This window comes from Plasmopara halstedii (assembly GCF_900000015.1).
Source record: "Plasmopara halstedii genome assembly, contig: Scaffold_2881, whole genome shotgun sequence".
Lineage (NCBI taxonomy): Eukaryota > Oomycota > Peronosporomycetes > Peronosporales > Peronosporaceae > Plasmopara > Plasmopara halstedii.
Genome location: NW_020189786.1, coordinates 9,458 through 33,875, shown reverse-complemented (window position 1 = coordinate 33,875; position 24,418 = coordinate 9,458). Strand labels below are relative to the sequence as shown.

General features: G+C 43.3%; 7 protein-coding genes across 7 annotated transcripts; 3 read left to right on the top strand and 4 right to left on the bottom strand.

Moving 5' to 3' along the window:
• Positions 1-84: 84 nt before the first annotated feature.
• On the bottom strand, positions 85-347 carry PHALS_05099 (uncharacterized protein; the record flags this gene model as incomplete). Its single annotated transcript, XM_024718765.1, has 2 exons — positions 85-198; positions 270-347. The coding sequence occupies 2 exons, from the start codon at positions 345-347 to the stop codon at positions 85-87; spliced, it is 192 nt and encodes a 63-aa protein (XP_024584132.1).
• A 1,090-nt stretch (positions 348-1,437) lies between these two features.
• Positions 1,438-1,947, bottom strand: PHALS_05098 (RxLR-like protein; the record flags this gene model as incomplete). Its single annotated transcript, XM_024718764.1, has 1 exon — positions 1,438-1,947. The coding sequence occupies one exon, from the start codon at positions 1,945-1,947 to the stop codon at positions 1,438-1,440; it is 510 nt and encodes a 169-aa protein (XP_024584131.1).
• Positions 1,948-2,721: 774 nt separating this feature from the next.
• On the top strand, positions 2,722-4,102 carry PHALS_05097 (PDZ domain; the record flags this gene model as incomplete). Its single annotated transcript, XM_024718763.1, has 4 exons — positions 2,722-2,931; positions 3,013-3,147; positions 3,208-3,747; positions 3,800-4,102. 4 exons carry the CDS (start codon positions 2,722-2,724, stop codon positions 4,100-4,102), a joined length of 1,188 nt encoding a protein of 395 aa, XP_024584130.1.
• A 269-nt stretch (positions 4,103-4,371) lies between these two features.
• On the top strand, positions 4,372-14,633 carry PHALS_05096 (hypothetical protein L914_00904; the record flags this gene model as incomplete). Its single annotated transcript, XM_024718762.1, has 5 exons — positions 4,372-10,174; positions 10,236-10,291; positions 10,348-11,969; positions 12,036-12,360; positions 12,420-14,633. 5 exons carry the CDS (start codon positions 4,372-4,374, stop codon positions 14,631-14,633), a joined length of 10,020 nt encoding a protein of 3,339 aa, XP_024584129.1.
• A 985-nt stretch (positions 14,634-15,618) lies between these two features.
• On the bottom strand, positions 15,619-16,340 carry PHALS_05095 (uncharacterized protein; the record flags this gene model as incomplete). Its single annotated transcript, XM_024718761.1, has 4 exons — positions 15,619-15,656; positions 15,735-15,828; positions 15,917-15,978; positions 16,316-16,340. The coding sequence occupies 4 exons, from the start codon at positions 16,338-16,340 to the stop codon at positions 15,619-15,621; spliced, it is 219 nt and encodes a 72-aa protein (XP_024584128.1).
• A 1,053-nt stretch (positions 16,341-17,393) lies between these two features.
• On the top strand, positions 17,394-18,877 carry PHALS_15073 (uncharacterized protein). The gene has a single exon (XM_036407173.1). The coding sequence runs from the start codon at positions 17,916-17,918 to the stop codon at positions 18,192-18,194; it is 279 nt and encodes a 92-aa protein (XP_036263424.1). The 5' UTR covers positions 17,394-17,915; the 3' UTR covers positions 18,195-18,877.
• A 4,892-nt stretch (positions 18,878-23,769) lies between these two features.
• On the bottom strand, positions 23,770-24,008 carry PHALS_05094 (uncharacterized protein; the record flags this gene model as incomplete). Its single annotated transcript, XM_024718759.1, has 2 exons — positions 23,770-23,859; positions 23,931-24,008. The coding sequence occupies 2 exons, from the start codon at positions 24,006-24,008 to the stop codon at positions 23,770-23,772; spliced, it is 168 nt and encodes a 55-aa protein (XP_024584126.1).
• Between the last annotated feature and the right edge of the window lie 410 nt (positions 24,009-24,418).

The window sequence follows — 24,418 nt, the reverse complement described above, 5'->3', positions numbered from 1 at the left end:
ATCTTGGGCCAGTAGTATTTATCACGTACTGCCAAGTAGGTCTTGTAAAACCCAGGGTATCCTGCAGCTACTGCATCGTGGTTCTCACAAATAACACGATTCTGAGATCTTCATCATCCGGAATGCACAAGCGTGGGCTCTCAGCATCACCCGTAATGAATTCTTGCTCCAACGGGGTTGGATGCCACAATCATAGGCCTGGAAAATGGATACGTAGCCTACGGCACCGTATTACCTGTGATAACATTTGAGAGCTTACAAGCTTGTACCTTGAACTCACTGTGACCCAAGGTTTGTATGTTACATCGCAACGTCAGCGACCACTTATTTACTCGTTCAGTTAACATTACGAATTTTATGGAGCAGTGCAATAAAGACGGTAGCTTCGCACCTTGTCTGATAAATTTTCGATGAAGTTGATTCTTTGTGAGGATGAGTTACAGGCACTTTGACCACATGGCTCCAGGATCGCTACAAACGCTTAAATTAGCGCATGTTCTCAGTAAGCTTGGCCAGGATAAGGCAAATAGCGATCCAAAGGCTTAATGCGGTAATAGCTCGCCTGAAGGTATACAATAATTATGAGAATGCGCTGGCAAACACCCGAAGAACATCAAATCAGGCGTCGTTCAGATCACGATCGGCTCCTGCAGACGTAAAGCACCCCTGACCTTTGTGGGCAAGTTCGGAGGAAGTTTATCTTTTCGACCAGAGCTTGAGCCAGACCAAAAAGTCAGCCATACTTCAGACAGAGCATCGGCGTGCCCGCTAAAGATCTTGAAGCCATGAGTAACTCTGTAGAAGATGGATATCCGAAACGGGAAGTGTTGGAGCGACAGATGTCGCGAGAAGTCGCACCATCCCATTACGATGCAGATAAAAAACCCTACAATTACGTGGATTGCGAAATGCTCGTGGACAAAGTTGCTGAGAAATACCGGTACGTATTGGACAGTAATTTTGCAACTTACCACTCTCTCGAGCATACCACAAAGGACACATGATCGATTTAATGTTTAAATTCTGAAACGACAAATCTCTGTAAGCCGATAACTTTATCGCATCACAAAGCTTTTTGTTATTCTAAACTCAACATTGGCAACACTCATTCACCTTCAACAATTTTCACATACTCTAAGTACTTTCGATATTCTTCCAGTAATTTCTGCACTTTCAGAGTAAAGTAAACGTTCTTCGTTTCAACAGGAACATTTTCAAATATCGTCATATCGAAGTGATCTCTGGTTCGCCACATTGAAAACATCAGATATTTATCTTTTAAAACAAGGTTCAAATCCGCCAATTCTTTGACTAATTTGACTTCCTCTTCGGGTGAGACCGATTTTGTTGTCGCCTCCGTTCTCATCCTCATTGACTGGTTACAAAAGTCTCGCCAAAATTGAGTTCTTCTTTCGTCTGTGAGCTTGACTATGTTCATCACTTCCAAAGAAGTTTTTTCTCGTCTAATATCCAGCGATTAAACAACAAGGTTTGAAAGTCTTCAGCTGACTGCCTTGTATTCCATTTGTCCATGCCATTTAAGATCACCGTTACCATACCTTTGTCTTTGTATAATTTCATCAACATGTCAAAGGATGTTACTTTTTGACCAGGATTCGCATGGTTGTACTTGATTCGATACGATTCTGCCATTTTCAACTGAGGAGACGCCAGAACGTTGTCAATTTCGTGGGATAGTAAATGCTTATAAACGATCACAGGACTGGATCTGAATAGACGCATATCGAACTTGAGCTTCACTTTCTTAAGAGAACCACTTATGAGACCTCTCTCTTCGTTGTCGTATTTGGATGTGGCGTCATTTTCTTTGTGCAGCCTTAACGTGACATTTTGTTGAAGAGCCTCGTTGTTTGATGTATCAATCGCCAGCAATCCGCTTCCGGTGCTTGCGAGAAGAATAGCAACCATGACACAAGGACGATGCATATTGAACGCTTGCAACTTATTTTTTGAAGTCAAGAAATGACAGTCTTATACGCACACATGTCGTCGCCCGATTGGTCGATTGGTGGATTGACAGTCGAGGCTATAGCGATCAGATTCGGATGTTTCGTAAAGAGAGTGCAAATGAGATCAAACTGACGCTTTTAAAAGCGAATGGTAACGCTACATTCGGCGAAAATGCCAGTATCATTGCCTAGTTAACACAGGGATACAATGCCAACGTCAAGTTTTGACATCGAAGAGCGACTTTGTCGTGGGCGCAATCAGCATTTCAGGAAGCCGACCAGCGATTTGATTATCCTTAAAGTTGCAACGATCGACCTGTCTGATGACATCTTCTAAGTAACGTTTTCATAACAAAAGCGCTTATATGCGAATAGGGACATCTGAAAACCAGCGAAGTCAAGTTTGTTCCTGACTCACAGCAGTGCGTACTAGATTCAAAACCAATTCAGTCATAGTCTACACGCCATACGACAATTACAATGACAATAAACTATTGCTTCTTGTACAACTTTTCTGCACATCAAAGTGCCATGCAACCATATGGGTTGAAGATTTGTGATCGCTTTCTAGAATTATTTCATAATAGTCTTAACTGCTCTTCATCATAACGTATACTTCTGTTCGTGCAGATGGGGCAACCAAGGCACATATATACTATATGTATATCTCCTATTTATAATATACGGATATTGCAAAATTTCGGAGGAATGAGTGTCGAGTCATTTTGGTAGTACAATATTTTTATTTCGAATGGAGGAACCCATCCCATCACAGGACTTCGTACAATCACAGCGCCGCCGTTCGTCTCTATTCGTGCACTACCGCCACCGTAGCTCCAGCAGTAGTAGTCTCAGTGTCTCGGCATGCAGCAACCGCAGTACTATCAGCTATCCAGCGCCCGGTGCCAGTGCATCATCTACTTGGCACTTGAGTTCAGACCATTCGTACGAAGATTATGAGGTTCGATTTGACAACAATATATTGTATGAGCGTGAGAACAATAAGATAACAAACTGACTGGTGCAATTGCGTCTACTTCAGGTGATTTTTACAGAGGAAAAGCTGGGATTGACACTAAAAAGTGAAGAATGGGTAAATTCGTCGGGCTACCGAATTCCTGTGACTATCGTCAAGTCCACTATTTTCAGTGTTGGCCAACTTTCACATCAAATTTGCGTATGAGTCCTATTATTCTGGGCCTTTTGATATTTAATTATAGCTCTTGCTTTTTGGTAGGAAGGTGACGTATTGCAGTCGGTGAATGGTGAAAGTATCGTAAATCTGGCATTTCGGGATGTACTTCGAATTCTTAAGATTGCACCAAGACCGATTCGACTGCGATTTCGAACAAAATTTTCATTACGAGGTTCAGGACAAGAATTGTCTTTGTCCCTACTTGAACAGAATGATGTGTTGACTAGACGGTCAAGCGCAAGTAGTGATGACACTGAGCAGCGTGGATTGGTCTTGACGGAATCGTTCTTAGTACCGGAACATCACAGTGTAGAGGAGGATCACGATGATTCCGATAGTCAAAATGCTGTCATGTCTGAGAGCTTTGGAGATGCAGATAGTGTCCGTTCGACTGAAATATGCTCCGTGGTGGCGGACTTGACAGATGGTGAAGCTCCATTCAGTCGACATTCGTCTCGGCTAGCAGCTTTTTTACGGAAACCTTTTCGGCGGGAAGGCTTTGATAATGGAAGATTGGAGCTTCGATTGGGCATTGCGCCGCCATCACCACGTTCTGAAATAGCACTCGAGTCGCAATCGAAGGTACGATAACTGGGTTTTGTGTGTTTATCTACATCTCATGTTCATGAATTAGGCCGCAATTTACGTTCGGTGGCGTGTACATTCGAACGCAGTTGCATACCATGTACAATTTTCCCGGGATTGGACAATGAAGGTGTGGAAAAATTGGTCCGGACGGCCACAACGATCGAGCGAGAGAGACAATGAGCTTGTTACGAAGATCTTTGGTCTCGACTTTTCGAAAAGCTATGTCGTACGCGTGCGCTATGAATTTAGCACTGGCCACGGCCCCGGTGAATGGAGTGTCCCAAGCACACCAATTACTACTCTCACTCAAGAGGAGGCTATGCAACATTGGATCGTTCAGCCACGATGACATGAAGGTTCGATGTTTTTGGCTGAAATTTTAGTGATTTTTTTCTGAATGCATATAAAATTTTAATTGCTATAATCATATTCTTAAGTAAAGTACCTCTTACAAGAAGTATTAAAATATTTAATCACAACTACTAAATGTGTCAAGTCATCATTTTTACTTGCTGCTCTTATTCCATTGGTCACCTCTCTTCTGTTTCTGCTATAATTTTATCCTATCAGAAACATTAATTTCGTCTTGTAAAGTCAGCTCAACTATTTATTGCGCCAATGCTGGACGGCGCGCTGAAGTCATGGATAGTGTACTTCCTAGGCCAATACGTGGAGAGTCAAAGTGTTCATGTGTCATCCAAGTTATGGCCATCATCTGAACGTCTCAAGCTCGAAAATTTGACGCTTAAAACTAGCGTCGTGCCAAATTGGCTGCCATTTCGACTTAAGACAGGTTTTATTGGATTATTTGAAGCAGAATTACCCATTTCTGCCATATTTGGTCATTCATCAGCTAAAATCAAATTTCAAGATGTTCTGCTTGTACTTGAACCGCTGAAATATGATGAAACTAAATTTCAAGAAGAAGTTTTGGCAATCGTCGATTTGAAAATGAAAAGACTTCTTCAAGACTTACACGATCGATGGAATGGTCCACAAGTACTCGAGTACACTGTATCACATGAGAGTGAAGGTTACTTTGGTACTGATGGATGGATTGGACGAACTATGACGAAATTAATTGACAATTTACAGATTGATATTCGAAATTTTCATATTCGAATCGAAGGCGTTTGGATTCCAATTGGACCGATACAAAGTCCCATCACGTCAAGAAATAATAGAAATGAGAATGTTCGATCGGACGGCGTTAAATTTGCAGCAGGATTAACATTAGGAGCACTTTCAGCTGTTACGACACCAAGTAATTGGCGAGTAGGCGGCTTTGACGACCAAAAATCTCTAAATCTACACGAAAATACTCATTTGGTCTTCAAATTGATCAATGCAATCGATTTATCGGCATATGTGGATCCAAATGCTTTGCACTTTATTCATTCGAAAGTACATCCAAAAGTGTTGCAGTCGACGTTATCGAGACTGAAAGAAATGGGATCGCGAAGAGCTCGAGCAGATTGGTGGAATGCAAATGAAAGTGTTCATGCTCATAGGTTTTTAGTAGCACCCATAACTGTTGCATTAAAGTTAACAATGAATACAGCAGTACAACATGCCGAGACAAAAGATCCGCGATACGATGCAGTGTTTCACTTGTCAAAGATATGGATGACATTAGATGAAGATCAATTGTCAGTTTTAAATTTGATAATTGATTCATTTGCTGGAAATGAAAAGTGGCGAAAAATGGTCGCAGAGCAGGTCAAATCGACTGAGGCATTGAGTGTACATATGGAAGAAAAATTTGGCGAATTGATTGAGAAATATCTAGATTACTGGAAACAAGTGATAGCGATGAAAAACGAAGATATGGATGTTGTACAGAAGACCGACGCATGGAAATATGTGACGAAGATTGAACAACAACTTCCGTACGAAGTGGTCATTTCATTTCGAAATCGATTGGGACTAGACGATGTGGTCGGTGTTGGAAAAGTTTTACCGAATCCGAGTGCTTTGTACGGATTTGGCAATGCCATGGGAATTCCACTGCCAGAAATTAGCGTGTTGTTTCCGGAAGGCCCGACGGGACTGTCGTTTGAGCGAACGTCGTCGGGTGAGTTTGCGATAAACCGTTGTATTGAAAAGAGTCTTGCAGCAGTGAAAGAGAGTGTGAGGCCAGGACTTTTACTAGTTAAAGTGAACGATCAACCGCTGCAGGAAATTGTTCCAGCTCACTCTGCTTTGGATGTGCAGTTAGCTATTGACTCGATACCTGGAACGAAAGTTTTGACATTTCGTCACCCGTCAGTGACTCCTCTACAAGTTACACCAATGCATGTCGTCGCGCGAGTATCTTTTGCTTCAGACCAACTAAAATTTTGTTTGGTTCGTTCGTTTCAAAAAAGAGTTCTTGTTGAGATTCTTCTGGACCATCCTGGAGTGTTGATCCATGGATTTGGTCCGGGGTTATTTTCTTATCACTTTTACGAAGTGCAAGTTGAAGACTTTTACGTACAGAGCATAGCACGCGTAGACGACGAAGGCAATTACTGCATTGCTTCGAGTATTACAAAACCGGTTACTATGACACTGGATGAAAGCAAAACACAGGACTCAGCACTTAGATTCAGCACAAATTCTCTTTACGACGCACATCCAAATGCTCAAGTTGGTAAAGTAGAGACGTATGGGTCCAAAATGTCGCTGACAGTTGGCAATTCGATCGTTGTATTTGACGAAACAATCGTATCGACGCTTCTTAAAGATTGGAAAGACTGGCACAATGCTATCTCGAGCAATAGTATAAGTGGAGAGCCGTTGGCGAGTGCCGCTCGAGTGGACGTTGACTTATCGACAATGCCACCTTCTCTGAGATCGCAGCTACTTTCCTCTTACGCATCGACTAGTCTCTCGAATACGCTTCTCAGCGATGAACCTAAAGAGTCTGCTGACAGTTTAAGCTACTCGTATGAAGTGAACATTAACCTGATGCGGGTGTTTGTGAGTGCGCCGGAGGCACCTGTCCCTGTGACGATCTCAACGGAACCATCATATCGTGCGTTGCTAAAGCAATTAGTTGGCGACGAACCGAGCGGACCACCCGCAAGTCCAGATTGGGCTAGAGCTGCCCAAGCTATTGTTGTCATGCAACGCTTTATTCGAGGAGCGATGGTTAGGAAACGAAAAATGGTGCGTCTGGCTCTTGCAAGGAATCGATGGCTCTTGTATCAAGGCAGTATTCGAATGGGATGGCTCTTTACACGGGATGATTCACTCGCTTTTAGACGATGGCGACGGTCGTGGTGTCATTTGGATGATGACGGAAATTTTTTTGTGTACACGAATGGAGCTGGTGTCGATGTTGTCGATGAATTTAGACTGTGTGGTTGCAAAGTAATCATGTTGCCGTATGCTACTGGTGGACCTTGGAAAGCCATAGATAAAGTGTGTCAAGTACTTGAAATTACGACTCAGTCGGGTGTTCTTCGAAAGGTTTTGTGTTCGGATAATCTAGCTGAGTTGACAAAGTGGAAGCTCAGTATTGAAGTCAGTGCGAGAACTGCGAAGACATTGTCAAGTGAAGAGGTGGAAGATGGAGCTCATGACGAGTCAGTTGGAGAGGAGAATGAGTTGGCTGATGAGGACGCACTATCAGAGCAGCAACCTACCGTTGCTCTGGATGTATTGTTACTTGGAGGTTTCTCGAGTATCTTTCGACCCACAGCGATGCTGAAGAAAGAGCAGTCGGAATGGTTCTCATTGAATGTCACAAGCGTTTCGTTCGTGGTAGATGTGCATCGTGTATCAGAAGCAGACTGCTCTGCGCTCGCACTGTACCTAGGCTTGACCGACTTTACACTTCTTGACCATCGACAGTCGTCGGAATATGGCGTGCTCCACGTCGGTGACAAGTTTTTAAGTTTGAAAAATGGAGAGTTGACCCCTGGAAAGATGCGAGCAGATCACCTGAACACAGGCCCATTTTTCGTGCTTCATCTGTCATACCGTGGTACACGTGCTGGACCTACGTGCTTTGTGTTACAAAATGGGCTTCATGCGGATCTCATGCTTTCTGGATGGGTCATGCCACTCACGTTAACCCAAATTCTGCTCGAGATTGTCAATGTGTTGAGTGTGCTCTGGGCCTCTGACCCAATGACAGATAGTAGTGACCCTCGTGTGTCTACTGCACCGCAGACTATCGTCGTATGGCAAGAAGTTCCCGAGCTTGGAATTCAAATTCGTGCTCCGATTCTTGAAGCATATCTTGAAGATTCTCACTGCGTTGCCAAGCTTACGATTGAAGACAGTTCATCTTCTTATCGTGCAGAACCAGGAGTCGAGACTTTCCGACTACATCTTGGACCAACGGCACTATTCGTATTGACGGAAGATGTGGCTCTTCGACTGGTACAGGTAGATAAGTTTTGGCTTAGTTACGATCTTCGAGTTCATCGACAAACAGACTCACCAGTAGCAGGATGCGACTTGTGTACGGATGAGTCAGCGAAGAAGCCAGTGTGCCATCGCACTCTAAGTGTCTCGATTGGTCAAGTAAAACTCGAAGCAGATCGACGTTTGGAGTTGTTGTTTGCATTGTTAGAGGCTCTAACCCACAGCGAAGTGGAGTCTGAAGACGACTACGACAGTATCAATGAAGAGATAGCTGCTGACAGCGACGGTGGCGACAAAAGAGTTTATGATGTGAGCTTTCTTGGTGAGCACACGGCACAAACAGAACGCTTTTCGTCCATGCAGTTCACACCGTCTCAATATCAGGATCACAGTGATTTGCGGCCCATGTACGCGACGGGCTTTAGTCGACGGCTTGGCTCTCCATCTCGTCGAAGTCGAAAATCAACGTCGACTTCTGCTGGTTTAAATTACGACCTTCAGGATACGTGCCACGAACGTATGAAACGTCGAGCCAAAGTGTCTGCGTTCATTCCTCTTTTAAACTACCAGACGCTTATCGGTATCACAGCCGATCCGCTCGAGCGTCAAGCATCGATTAAAACAATTTTTCGTACACGACTACGAGTAGGAAGGATTCACGATCGGTTGTCAATTACATGCTACTCGATCGTGTTTGAAGTGATTAAGCGAAGTTTGTCGGTCGTGTCATTGGACACGTACATTCCAGTCATGAACTTTTCTGTTAGTGACATGAAAATGCAGTGCATGACACGCACTGAATTCTCCGTGGACCATGCAGTGGATGCAAGTATCGAGATCTCTGCTCGATACTACAACACATCGCTGGCTGACTGGGAGCCGTTTATTGAGCCGTGGCGTGCATACGCTAAGGCAAGGAGTGACGGCGGAGATGAAGGTACGACGATGCAGCTTAGCGCTTTGCAACGTCTAAACGTTAATTGTACGGACGCGTTGATTCGCTTGCTTTCAAGTATTGCCAAGAACCGTCGAAAACAGGATGCTATTGTCGAGAAACGAACACTTGCAGCCGTTGCAGCAGATGGCGAAGCAAAGAAGGAAGACGGTCGTGTGTGTGTGTTAAATAATCTTGGCGTTCCGATTCGTCTCGCAAATCTTAATACGTCCAACTCTGGTACACTTCACGTGGATATTCGCGACGGTTGGTCCTATCCTGGGTATTCACGATTCCACAACGTACGCGTGTCGGTTGTCTTGTTACCATGGTGGCATCCGCGCGAGATACAAGCAGTCGTAAACTTTCGTCACAAGTTTTCTTTGCCATATGGTGGCGCACAGTCTGGTGTCACGCCCATTCTGAGGATTGATGTGCTGACTACAGATGAAGGGAAACGTAATTATGTATTTGATCACGTGATGAACAAATACGTCGAAGTAGAACACGACGATGATGACGATTTATTTGACGTACCTGCCACCCAGCGCGTGACACAGCCGGCGACTCAGCACTGCTCAGACCGAGACAATAGCAATGCAACAACATGCACGTCACAACGAACGAGATTGTCATCAATTGGGTGTGCAGAGATCAATCTTGCTGGCAATGTCATGGCGTCACTGGATCCACATCGAATGAAACTGAATCGATGGTACCGTCTTCATGATTTACGTGGTCACATTACAGGCGAGATCTTCGTTGGTTTACACTTTGTGCCCGATGTATCGAGCTCAATTCAACGCAATCGAATGAGCGAACTACAACAAGTAAAAGACGGTCAATTCTTAGTGTTTGATCCGTTGAAAATTGTGACGTCAAATGCAAAAGATCCGTCAAATCATTGTTCAGACCATGTGATGCTATCAGCTGGTCTACGTGGAAGTTACATCCCACCACTGGCGCTGGAAGTTATTGTTGGGTCTTTGCGCATGGGTTTGATGTGTCCACTCCGTCGTGCTGGTAAATTTCTTATCCAAGGCGAAAAGGTGGTCGCAGAAGTCAAAGTAGCACAACGAGACGAATCTCGTCGCGTTTTGCTCTTAAATTCACCGGTCCAGCTGAAAAACGGTTCGTATAGAGTAGAGAAGCGTCATCACGATGGGCTGATATGGTTTTAATTTTTTGACAGATACCGGCATTGATATGGAGCTGTGGACTTGTCGTACGCGTTTAGCTCCAGGCGAGGTAAGATAGTTGAAACCGGCTTAATAACAAAATTTTGACTGACTGTGGATTGTTAGAGCGGCGCGCTGCCAAGTACTGGCAAATTGTTGACTTTGACGACAAGAAATAAAATGTCGGTTCCGATTTGTGCATTGTTTGGTGATGAAAAAGACTCGATTGTTGTCAAAGTGGAGGGGTGTAAGCCTACTGTCGTAGCTGATCTGAATAAACTCGCAGCAGGGTCGACTATTCTCACGCTCGAGGCGGAAGATCCAGAAGGTTTAGGCTATTGTCTCTACGTGAACATTACAGCACATATGCGCAAAGTGTATCGAGAAGAGCATCAAGGTATGATCACGCGAGGTATTACGAGCGAAGACGGCGAGCTGCAGATGTACGCGACGAAGTATCAGATCTCGCTACATTCGTGTCTCATTCTTGAAAATACACTCCCAATTCGAGTTCAGTTCAAGATTGTAGCCAGTGGTATGGTGAATAAAATTGTACGCACTGGAACATTGTCACCCGGTGAGGAGATTCCACTTCATGATTTTCAATTGGATGCACGATTAATGCTGCGATTGCCGGAAATGGACTCGATTTGGAGTCGTGCCATTAACCTTGGTGACTGTATCTACCGCGAAGGAATGGACAAGTCGATCAAGACAATGTTAGGAGCCTTAGGGGTTTGGAATCCAATCGTTGAGTTTCTGCCTTCGCCAGAGAGTACTGGCCTAGCTTTTAAAGAAGGAGATATCGCGTCAAATAAGGTAATTACTCGAATTGACTATACAGCTGCGGACGATGGAAGTCCACGCATTGTACTCTTTTGCTCCTTGTGGGTATACAATCAATCGCACGTTTCGACGCTATTGTTTCGTTGTGCGGACGATCCCAGCGCATCTGCGTTAATTGTGCCTCAACTCGTGGCTCAGCGACCAGTTCCACGCTTAATGGACTGTCCTGATCAAGCGTTTGAGATTGGGACAATTATTGACACAGAAGTTTCCCGCTGGTCTGACAAGATTCACTCGACAGTTGTAGGAGTTCAAGAACCCATTAGCCTGAAGTTTGGCAGCAAATTAGGACCAAAAACACGTATCGAACTCGGAATTTCGATCCAGCGACCACTGGGTCAGTTCCACCGTACCACTCAAGTCATTGTGTCGTCGCACTTTTTCTTTGTAAACAAGACGTTTGCAGCGTTTAAAGTCTCTCAGTACACGCGAACAATCGATCGTATTGTGGAACTTCCAGCCATGTCAAAGAAAGGGATTCCATCTGCACATCCGTTTGATTTTGATGCTACAACTAGCTTAGCAAATCGACGTGTATACTTGCGTATGGATCATTTTGGAGCTGGATGGAGTGGACCATTTGTTGTGGATGAAGAGAATGAGTTCTCACTGAAGCTTAAAGGAAATGTAATGGATTCGTGGCAAGATACTAGGGATACTCTGTATCAACGTGAGGGATTTCGACGGAGTGAGGCGGATATGCATCGCGTGAAAGTTCGAATTAGTAATATGGGACCAACCATAGTAGTGACGCTATTGCGGGATGATCCACCGATGTATATGATACGTAATGAATCAAGTTCTGATGTGTTTGTGAGTCAAGTACATCATTCGGAAGATCCAGTGATGATTCGTAGTCAGGAGTTTATTCCCTTTGCATGGGTGAAACCAGATGGACCCTGGTACATATATAAACGAATTCTTTTGTGATGAAAAGATATAAAATTCTAACCATTGTGTCTACTTAGGCGAGTGGCGTGTCGAACAGGAAGTAAAGTTGGTCGATTCAAGATGGTGTCACGTAATTATGGCGTCTATGATTTTGCAAATTTAGATCGAGAGCGAAATATCGACGCGTTACGTTATCGAATGTTTGGCAGTAAATCCAAGACAATTACGGGCGATATCGTTATTGACCGTGCGTCGCGGGTATTGGTCTTTCGTGATCATGACAAAGATATACCACCGAGTTACATTCTTGAAGTTAAGATAGTTGCAGCGCGTCTTCGAAACGAGTTTACGCTTAAAGCTGGATCCACTGCCGAGCTGATTGCTGAAACAGACACGCATGCTGTACGTAGATTTATACTACTCAGTGTTGTTTAAAGACTTTAATGTGTCATTTGTTGCAGGCGAAAGCGGTGGAATCAAAGGAGTTGAAGACAGCACACGTTTACCGTTTTGATTCGGATCTTGAGTTTCCGTGTGACTCACGTCCTCGAATACTTACGTTAAACTTCTACAATAGTCAACGCGAACAAGGAAATTTTATGCATATGTCATCGATTGGGATTGATGATGATAGCTTCCTTAACAGTAGTCGTGGCGTTGGATCTGGCAATGATTCCGCGATACATCGACTCGCTGATACAGAGCTGGGAGAATGTGCAAGTCCAAGAACGGGAGATAATTCCACGTCGTTTGAAATGCTGAATACTCCAGCCGCTTCTCTGACTCGACCCTTATGCAGCAACACCCCTGAAAATCTGACTTTGTCTCAAACTCCGCCGTTTTATCAAAACGATAGCGATCTATCATACACGGACGTAGCGAATCAGCTTAGCGACATTGGACGGGTAAGCGATTCATATGCGTCGTCTGAGCAATCGGATGACGATGATCGACGTAGTAATGACACGGAACTCGGCGCAACGGGCACTGTTGAGATCAAAATTCCAAAGAAAGCGTGGACTCGCATGGGTGTAGGTGCGAAACGATCAATTGCACTGTCGTACAACACGGCAGAACAAGCGCGTCGATCTCTTGGACGCGTGGAAGGTCATTGGTGGGAAATGCGAGACCCAGAGAGCGGCGATGTTGTCGGTGAGGTTTTAGTGGCGCTCAAATTTCGCACATTTGTACGAGAACATGAGCAAGTGACTGGCATTTACAACATGAGTTTGATCATTCCAAGTATTGGATTATCATTTTTGCACAATGCTAACTCCAGTCTAGTCGAAGTGGCCTATTTGTCCATGCAACGCCTTGGATTGCTCTACTCTTGTGCTGGTGGCAGTAGTGAAGTGGTCTTTTCACTAGGGAATTTGCAAATGGATAATCAAATGGAGTGCGAAGTAGTATTAGGTCCAAAAGTACATCAAGTGAAAGAAGGTGTGTCTGTGCGCTTACGGGATCGCTGGCGGAGTTTTGTGAACTATCGGTACCGTGGTATTTTTGAAGAACTGGATACGAATAGCTTAAGCGTCATTCAGTTTCGAATGCTTTGGAATTCGAGCTGTCATGCCGGGGACTTTACGCACTACGAGTTAATTGAACTCATTATGCAAGAGCTCGAAGTATCAACGGACGAAAAGTTTGTCGTCAATCTTATCAGCGTATTTCAAGGGTTAGAAGGATTGACAACACACCATTCATTTGAAGAGATTGTCAACACACAATTTGATTATGCTACTGGAATGAATAGTCGAGCACTCGTACCCGCACCAGGCGTAGATGAGCGAAGTGGTGTTGGCACGGCTAGCGCAACGGTCACGGACGCCAGTGGCGTATACATTGAAGAGTTGTCGATTGAAGCGATTCGGATTAAGTTTAGTATGGAATTAAACGGTGGACGACACATTAAAACACTAGGTCCATCCGGTCGACGACTGGCGGTGTATTTACCCGAGTCGAATGTCAAAGATTTTCGATTGTACTTGACAAAACTTTCGTTCACGCATTTGTACGAACCGCAGAGTAGTGTCGTGCAAAAAGTCATGCGACGATACTCGCAACAAGCTGTAATTCTCGTGCTTCGTGGTTTGCATACCGTGTCTGTATACGCGAACCCGTTTCGAATTGTTTACCGTTTAGGTCATGGAATTGTTGAACTTGTACGATTACCTGCACGTGGATTGGCATCCGGTAGTCCATTAGAACTCATTAGTGGCGCGTATCTTGGTGTTCGTTCGTTGGCCATGAACACAATTAGTGCGAGCTATGAAATTGTAGCAGGAGCAACAGGAATCTTTGCAGCGATTGTCACTCCATTTGTACCGGAAAGTCGACGTAAAGCTTTTGAAGAAGATCTTGTTGCATTTCAACGAGCTGTGATTGAAGAAGTAGATGCATTTGATGCAGCTGAAGAACGGACAATGACAAAAGTAATTGTGCGAAAACCACGTGAATTTGACCAAAGTGGAGTTGGCCTTTTGACTGTCTATGGTCCTGGATCTGTACCATTAGAAGAGCAAGAACGAATTGATCACAAGGCTGTTGTACTTCTTCAACTTTGGTGGCGTCGTCGACGACGAGCGAATTTATTATTGGCAGAAGCACGACGTTTGCGACCTGAAGTTGATGCTGAAGAACGTGTGTTTGGCTCAACTCAGTGTGTTATTCAGTAAAGGATGAAATATATTTATTACTGTTTTATTTTTCATTTGATGGAACGAAAAATAAAATATATATATATGACAAATGACAAATTAATAGGATAGGACCTAAATATTTATCGCAATTTTACACTCAATTAAGCATTCTTTTGAGTGCAATAATTTATAAACATTTTTGGTATAGAGACAAGTAGTAGCATTTTCGGTATAGAGGCAAGTAAAAGTCGTTCTTGCAAAATGAAATTGCAGATTTATTACGATGCTCATATTGTCATTCGAGCACTTAGAGGAAAGGCTGTTTATATATCGTTACCTTTACAAGCAAAGCCGGGGCTTAATTTTTTTCAAATGACGACGTGAGCAACCCCGGCACAGCTGTAGACGATACGAAACACTACGGAATTGAAAAAATCGCGTATTCTCCAGTGCGAGACTTTGTTGTCTTTTTAGGCTATTTATTGTGTGTGACAGTTTTCATCTTGACTTTCAAAGCATAATTTTAAGATTATTTTGCAATTTGTCAGTCGTAAAGTTGTTAAGTGTAATAAAATAAAAGATTCTGTTTTGAAATATCGTCGAGTCGCGACTGCATCTTATGACAAGGAATCTTTGATGGCAATCTTAGAGATCATAAGGTAGAAACATAGTTTGGGTAGATGAGGGTGCAATTAGTTCATGGTCACTTGGCATCTGTTCTTGTGATTCTTTAATATCTACAGTCGATAGATAGCAATCGTTAAAGTAGTCAAAAGTATTGTTTAAAAAGGATTAAAATCTGATAGTGAAAGCTAGATGATGAATGCTTTATCAAATTCGACTTTAGCCATGTCGAATTGATGCTGGGCTCATCTGAAACTAGCAGACAGTCTTTCCAGCTGTCATCATTTCGCCGTGTTACTTTAGCAATACTTGTTACAGTAAATTTCTCGTGGCCGATTTATGCCATGGACCAGTAGAGGCGTGCACAATGTAATCGAGTTGAAATACACACCTTTCGCTATAGATGTACACAATCAGGACGTATCATCGCTTCAACTGGACCCCAATCGCCCCATATTTCAATTTGCATCAAAGCGCTCGAGTGACTTATCATTTCACAATATTTGCGCTTACATCTCAGCAATGCGTGCAGGTCGCATACTATTCGCAATATCGACCCTTCATGTTGTCTTAACTGGTGCGCTTCTAGCTCCTCTTTCAAGCAGGGCTAGACACCATGCGAAATCAAAGAAAGTAATGATACGTCGGAGAGATGACGTCGAAGAGAAATCAAGATTTTCATATGCGTCACTTACTGAGCTTGACACAAAGACATTGCAGAAGCTGAAGGTCCAGAGTTTGTCTAGCGTCCAGAATTCTGGTATTATTGATCAGCGACATCTCATCTATTTAAGAAATCTATTTAAACTAAAGGTTATGGAAAAGAATACAGTATAAAATATGAATAATATATTTAATGGTTGTAGTATTTATAATATCCCACATTACTTGGACATCAGAGCTGTATGATTATCCATTATTGTCAACTTTATTAGATGCAGCTTCATAAATAAACGTACATGATACTACCAGCAAGAGAGCATAGTCTCTGGACTAATGTTACGACTTGATCAGGTGCATAGATCTCTTAGAGCACGATAAAGATTTTAAAAGACATCAAGACGAGGAAGTAGGGTACACTCTTCAAAATGCACCGTAATTGGATGATGGTAGTGTCATCGCTGTTACGAGTGTTATGCGAATCAATTACACATATTAGGGAAGTGAACAAGATTGGAAAAGGTGGAGATTATACCACGTATTATCAATCTTCGAGTACAAGTGCATGCAAGTCTGTCCTTTCATAGAGCGGTGGTTACCTTGTGCTACAATGTTTTGAATAATTTCGCTTATTAACTGCATACGACGGTACGTGGATCAAGATGTCTCGATGGAGATAAGCGCGGGCGACTACCGCTAAATTGCGCTGCACAACTTCATTTCATCCGTCAGTGAGTTACTACACTGTTGGTCGAAATGACAGGAATTACTTTCATCAACGTGATATTTCAATGTACACACATGCCTGCGGTTACTCTTCGATATATACTTGACTCGATATCAAAGAGCACGCAGACATGAACAAGCTCAGTAAAAAGTCAAGAAATTGTTGTGATGCAGTGAATCCAGTGTCATATGGCGACAACTTTTAGCACCCCATGGAAATCATATTGCAGTCAAATAGAAAGCGTGTTATGAAGGCGTTGGAAGTGGCGATGATCAAGAAGGTCTGCAAGGAACTAAACGACATTGACTCTAGCTGAATTTCAGCAATAATTCGGAGGCACACCCTAGGAGCGCTAAAATTTCTGGAGCTAATGTGAATTCAAATAACAACAACAGATGTCCTGAAAAGCCGCGACAACAACGTGACAATATAGTCCAGAAAGTGATGTAGATTACCATTTCTAGCACAACGATTGTTAAGATTGCAATAGCTGGTTTGCTTTTAATTATCAGGTCACCATCAATATATGTGGCTCTGCAACGTGTTACGAAACAAAAACTCACAACCTGGAACATTTTGACTCCAATAGATAGATCGTGTATATCACATTTAACAATGAGGCACCAAGGGCGTTGAATATTCTAGTGCCTATGTCAACATTCGAATGAACAGAAGGAATAAACGAGAAAAGTTGCGCAGTGAAGCGATTTCAAATGTTTTTCTATGAACTCTCTCGTTCTGTTTCTTCGTGTAAAGCCATTCTTTTATCACTTCTATTTCGATATTTTTAATAAAGAGTGCAATGACTGTTGAAACTATGGCCAACCGGGACAAGTGGCTAGTTGACTACGCTGTCCTCCTTATCATCGGTCCATCAAACAAGAAGCATTAGTTTAAAGGAGGTCAACCTACAGCTTAGCGGCTTGTGTTGCAGTTCATGCGAATTTCTGCAAAAATTATTGTGCACTCTTCATCGTGTATCTGAACATGCAATATGTTGCTGTGACGATCAGTGGCACTATTTAGGTCAAGTGTCTCTTTCATTGCCTCGGGTCACACCCAGATCTCCTACCCGGTGCGAATTAAGCTGACACCACACCACGTCTGTATTCTTTTCATCTTTTGGATCTTTTGAAAACTTGAGCACGCAGGCCCGTCTTTTGCTGCGTTTGTAAGCCTTAACTATATCCAAACGGAGGACACTGTTCAAGTCTTCAAAAGTGATGTTGCTTTCGAGAAATTGACACCGGCCTTTGGATAGACTTGAACCGTAAAGTAAACTCTTTCGAGGTTCGATATCTCTTTTAATGTTGGTTGTATTTGGGCATCCGAGAAGTCAGAACCACGATGACGTTCATAAAGTTTATTTATTCGAGTTTGACGCAATCTGTTATAGTCACGTCCTGTGTTCTCCAATTTCAGAGTTGCGGTACACAAGGTGTGACACAGAGAGTGCAAACAGCAAGCTACTTGTTTGGGTGACCTGTCGTCGCATACTTTTGGCTTGGATACTTGTGTGGAACTATGCTACCAACACAAAAAGTGTCTTAAACACCTTTGTCAGCAGTCGTGTTCTGCGTGAATGACCCTTAAATTTCTTTATCGGTGACCGAGCACAGCATTCTTTCGACCAGAATAATTGCTTTTACCCAAGGTTTCCTTCTCTGAGCGGAACTAGGCTAATTGATCACAGGATGTATAGACGTCTCTACCACCTCATGGTCGGCATCTGTATTGAGAGATCGTAACAGATGTTTTTTAGAGAGAGCGATGAAAACAACACGGTTTTGGTGGTACATGCAATGACAGAACGATAAGTACCTAAACAAGTTTGTGTACAATTAGATTGATCTTGGGCATCCTAAAGTTTGGAAACACGTGGCGCACCAAGGAAATTGGTACAGCCACGCATGCATGGACTTAATTTCAGCGCTCCATTCCTATTGATATGAGTGGGTTTTCCTGGGTAGAATCTACCAACCACCTCGCGAATTCTCAATTTGTGCGCAGGTACGCTACCCTTTTGTTGTGTCTATAGACTATTCATACCTCGGCATGTCTAAGTCAGCACAACTAGTGTTAATTTCCTTGGACACACTGGAAACGAACCCGTAGCGATTCAATAGCTGTTACTAAAGGGACCGCCAAGCCATGCCATTCCCTATTATCTCATGTATGGATTACGAGCATGCATGTGATTAAAACGAGATAGTTTATCATCACCATCACGTATGCACACGTATTTTGTAAATGTCATCATATAATTCGCGCTTTCCATTCTGGCCAGGTGCTTATGGCACTCATAGTTCGTATACAAGAATTTGACCTGCACCTTGACGGGGTTGACCTGGTTATTAATTGCTTTTGAGAGATTGCGGGCGCGATATGTTCACCGAGCGGGATGCTGTAAAAGGGAGTCATCAAACACGAATGACTGTTTAATGTAATGGCGGCAGCAACCGCCTGGCGACATAATTGTATACACCGCATTGCACTACGGACAGTCCTATCTTGACGTATCTTAAACCATAGTTTTGTAAAGCACGCTTACCGAAATAAGCTTTCGCGACAATAGCTCCAACGCTACTGCACGGTTACACCTAGCACGGATCTTCTCCTCACACTAGGATGCCGCAGTGTTTGAGAGCATTGCATATATCAAACGCTTGCCTATATAGACAACGGTGTCTTTGGTGCCAACACTTTCAGACTGTATTAAAATCAGTTTATTGTAGACTGATCGTCGCCATTTTTCCCAAAGGGACTTCAAAAAGTTGTTTTACCTGACCAACTACTTGCACATGTACAGCACAAACTAACAGGGCTTCTCACAAATGCACTGAAAACGAGTGCTAGAGTGCAGCAGCGAAAAAGAGGTCTAGGACTGCAAATAAATCTTCAGCCTATCACACAGTTTGTGCATCACACAAAGATGCGAATAGGCATGAATTTGCCACTTTAGTCGAGCGTCGACGGTAAATGCTACTAAGAGGACCTGTCTATTCCATGACTTAGAGAATCTAGCTTTGTATTATGCTCCTGTCAAATTCAAGAATATATATGCTTGGCCTTTATCCATTTGCGAGCTCAGATCTACAACCTTGCGTACAGCAAAGTCGTAACATCATCTCTCACAGAGAATGATGATAAGGTTTCATTTACTTGTTCAAGGTAAGTTACAAACCAGATATAGTGGTGTTTTCGCTCTTGCGCTGCCCTAACTATGATCTACCGCATGGCACGATGGTGATGAAGCGCATTGATGATGCGGAACGCACATCGTTCGTTTTAGAAGTGGCGTCTGTCGCGTCCCTTAAAGCTTTGAGAAACACTAAGAAGCCGCCTAATTAGTTGTATGATTGCACCGCTTTTTTGTCCCAAGGACTGCTGTATTACAGCATTGACCCTCTCGCTACCCCATGTCGTGGTATCTCAAAAAACGAGTACTACAAGCTCAGCATATTTATTGTACGAGTTACACGTATTTCCTTGAATGGCCACCTCAGTTGAGAAAATACATACGACAACTGCTAGGCCCTGGTGTCTCTATATGGATTGATGGGTAGGAACTCACGTGCGAAACGTGTATGGTGTCTGAACTTTTTCCGCATGTGTCCACGCTCTTCGTCCCTCAGAAGAACGTTGGCAGTTAATCGGCAGCGACTTCGGTTTTATTTTCTAGAAATGCATCCCTAGAAGTAAAGGCATCGTGGTTTTTGTGGATTGAATGAGTAAAATGCTTTATCTTGCTGTTATCGGCGACACCGTTATTAGTAAAGATACAGCCAAGCATCTTCATACCAAAGTTTTTTTCTCACAACAGCTCACCAAATGTTATACATCTATATCCGCGCTTCCGAGATCAGACGAAATGCCTTAATCACGAAGTGGGGGATCAAAGCACTTGCGCGGAGCCTTACCGAATTTCTGTATCGAAATGCTCCCGCTCGTTGAATTTGCATTAGATTTAATAACGCCTTCAAAAATGCTTAGCATTTTCTAATTGTTTTGATAAACCCGTTAACCCCCTTGTCCCTGTGACCGACTACAAATTTGTTCGGGTCTTAGTGGGGAAGTGGACTTTAATTTGTTGATTCTGCCTGTATACACTTCGTAACAAAACTATGTTTTATTCATGGGAGAAAGCGTAATGGACCCAGATGGCGATGTTTTGGCTGTCGGACAGGATGTTATGCCGAAGCAGAGGGCCAAAATGAATTATTTGGAGATCAATTTTTATCAAATGCGGGCAGCCTTCCACATTATGCAGTGTCTGCCGTCTATCAAACTCAGTTGCTGTCTAGCTTCACTGGACTGCTTACGGTCGATTAAGCTATACATTCAATATCACAGAGCATATGCAAACAAACCCTGTGTTTCGCGTGAGCTTGTCAAGCCATGTCCTCATTTTTATCGGAAATGAAGAAGCTTCTTCAGGTAACCTCTTCGACCGAGCTACGCTATCCTCTAGAGGAGCAATTTGATTTCGAACCACATAGCATATTCTAAGCCGACCAATACGATTGCACCGTTCAAAGATCACATGTCTCGCGTCGGTTTCTGCCGCCCCTCAAGACTATGAGACAGAGTCAACGTACCGCCATGATTCAAAAAGGTCAAAAAGTTCCAACCACGGGAGCAAGTTCAGTAAAGGATGTTTCACGTTTGCATGGAGAGGATAGTGAGCTGGCACATTTATTAGAGACATACTTAATGGTTGGCGAGCGGGAGGAATACCCTTACACCGGGAGTATTGCTCTCTATTGGCTCCGCTTGTTGAGTAAAAGACGGTTTACGTTGCATGAAGAGGATGGTGAGTTGGCACAATCTTTAGAGCCGTATTTAATGATTGGCGAAGCGGGAAGAATATCCTTCCACCGAGAAACCATGAAGCTTTGCGTTTTACTACGGCAAGATTGCTCTGGTGCAGGCTCCGCTCATGACTTGGCGCATTCTCTTTCCAGAAGGATGAGGTAAGGTCGCACAGCACAACGCGCTTCCCGCTGATAAGTGGAACCCATCTTTTTTACAAAATTAGATATAAAACTGTATAAGCAGGCTCATAAAGATAAACACGAATATAAGAAATACTAACGTTAATAAGAGTTCACATGGCAAAATACACTGTGCTTTGAACTTCATGAAGTCGAACATTAAACGATGCTCTAATTGAGCTTCTGATTCACTGTAGCTGCTTGCAAAATCATTTAACAGGCGACTCGACGAGTCTTATTCCCTTATGGTGCAGATTAAATAAGATGCCCTTTGGAAGCTGTGCGAGCGCGCACTACTAGGTGTACGTTGCGTAAAGAGCGTGAAGATTTTCCCAACGACTGTTGCCTTTGCACAGGCAGTGCTTCTGTATTTTGGTGCTATCAAAGGTCGAAAAGCCATCTCAATCCGATTTCTCAAACGTTTTCCAGTCTCGATTTGAGTGCAAGACCAGTATAGGCCCCGCAACGGCGCAGCGCGCAATTTCTGATAGATAAAATTGCTAATCATGACGTGGTTTGGTCTGAAGCTACTTTACCAGACATCACTTTCAATAGTGCAATAAATCCTTGCAGAGCCAATCCAGCGTACTGATACGTGTTCGAGCTCGTCGTGAGCTCCGCCGTCGCATGTATTAACATTAATTGCAGTGAGGAGTGGGAATAAAATGCGCAACTCGTGGCCGATCTTTAAAATTGCTTCACCCTTGAGTAGGTTCTCGTGAATGGGGAACAGTGATCTCAGACGGCTCTTGGAGAAGGTTGAGATGCTGGTAGAAGCTCATACAGTCAATGTGACCGTTTCAGTTGAGATCGACTGCCTCACTGAATCTGGCTCATAGGTCGTCGGCCACCGGGGCTGATCTTTTGTCGAGAAACTGTTGGGTCATACACAAGCGCAAGAATGGAAGATGTTTTTACGCTCACACTGTTAAGCTCAACAATAAAAGACAGATCACAGCACAATCTGTGCTCATAGAGCCCTCGATTTTGAGCATTTATCAAAAGAAAGTGATTGTAATTAAAAAAGAGCTTGCATTCATTATAAGTGGGATGGTGCGATTCTATATGATACAAAAACACCAGTGGTCTTGGACTTAAAAAAATACCAAAGTATCAAGGTGAATGTCCACAATAAAATTCAATTGTGATGAAGGCGATGGGACTTTTAAAAAGAAAGACATGTTGGACAAAGGGACTGTCAGTCTCGCGCTGTGCGATGCATAACGTACATTATGACAGAAAGTAGAGCAAATGCAGTATCAGTTAATCCAATTCTAATATTCACGTGTTATCATTGAATACTACGCACAGGAGGTACCTGGTTCTTGAGATACTCTCTGTTAGGTAGCGTGCACTAGCTCCATCGGTGTCTCAATAAAACTGAACTCGGAATATCTGTGCGATGACTTCGATCTCCCCGTTGCATTTTTTCTCCCATGGCAAAACGCATCGCAGCACAGACACGCTAGCCACATGGCACCCCACGATTTCAAGTATATTTATGCGGCACAAACTATCATTTTTTCGACGAGAGTCATAGTTTTTTTTCAGACAAGAAAGACGAACAATTCAACAACGCTTTTTATTATTATCGGTGGCATACGATGTATGATTGGGTAAGCATTTATGTTAGCAACTGTGAAACGTGTCAAATGGTAAGTAAGACCTCTGCCGCATACGTCTTCGTCCTTGCCCAGTTTGCAATCTCAGTGTCGGTAGCCCAGTAGCATGACATTACTTTGGACGCCCATGAATTGCGTCCGCTTATACCACTTTGTGTGCCTTTTCAGCAAATTTGCTCGTATCATTGCTGTCACCGACATTTTTACCAGCAAGTTTTGTCGGTGGTTAGCGTTTTAGTCTGAGACCTGCGCCTCCAGCAGAATTTGGCAAACTATTTTTGGGTGCTTCGACTCATCAGATCTGCTCGATGAGCACCGTAGAACCAGATTTCATGTGGAACGAGATAGACTAGCGCGTTCACCTAGGTATCTGGAGAATCCCGAGAGCTCATTGTAGATTAAGGTACGAATTTAGCAAAATGGCCCTGGTGTCGTTGATGCTTACGACTTGACACACCCACTACCTCTATCTCACCAGAGTTGTAACCAGAATCGTTTGTCGCATCGCTCTTTCACTTGCAAGTAGACCCGAACTTGTTTCAAGTTCAAACCTGGCTGGACTCCAAACTTGTTTCAGGTTCAAACCTGGCTGGAATCTGGACTACCATGAAAGCAAAACTATTCATCGCACGAACCTGAGGAGGCTGAGACTACTGTCTTGACTAGAACGTCGCGTTTTATACTCTAAACTCAAACATTAAGTGACCGTCTTATCCGATTTCTGTTCGACTGTATTCGGTTTAGGACTAAGTAACAAGTTATACGATGATCTCTTCTCACGCATTGTTGTGATCGAGTCACTTACTATTTTGCATTTTTTTGCCAAATCCAAGTACCATAGTTGCAGTCCTCTTTCAGTGTAAGTCATGTAGATTGGAAGGATTCGGGAAGTGCTCTATGAGACGTGGGAATCAATGAGTTCAAGAAGGAGTTAGGAAGTGATCTCAAAACAATCATCAAGCGCATGTTTACTCTCCGATTGGGGTAAAGACCCACAGAGGTAGGTGACTTGAAACTCCGCCACGACGCAGCAAACATTTCAGACAAATTCATGGCCCCGATGTCGTTTAGGGTGGTCAGGTCTGATGTTACTGAATCGAAAGTAGCCACGACACGTGCGCTAATAGGCGAGCAAACCCTGCTGCCGAGCCAGGTCCAATAAATTAAGAGCGAGACGAACTTCGTTATATGTTC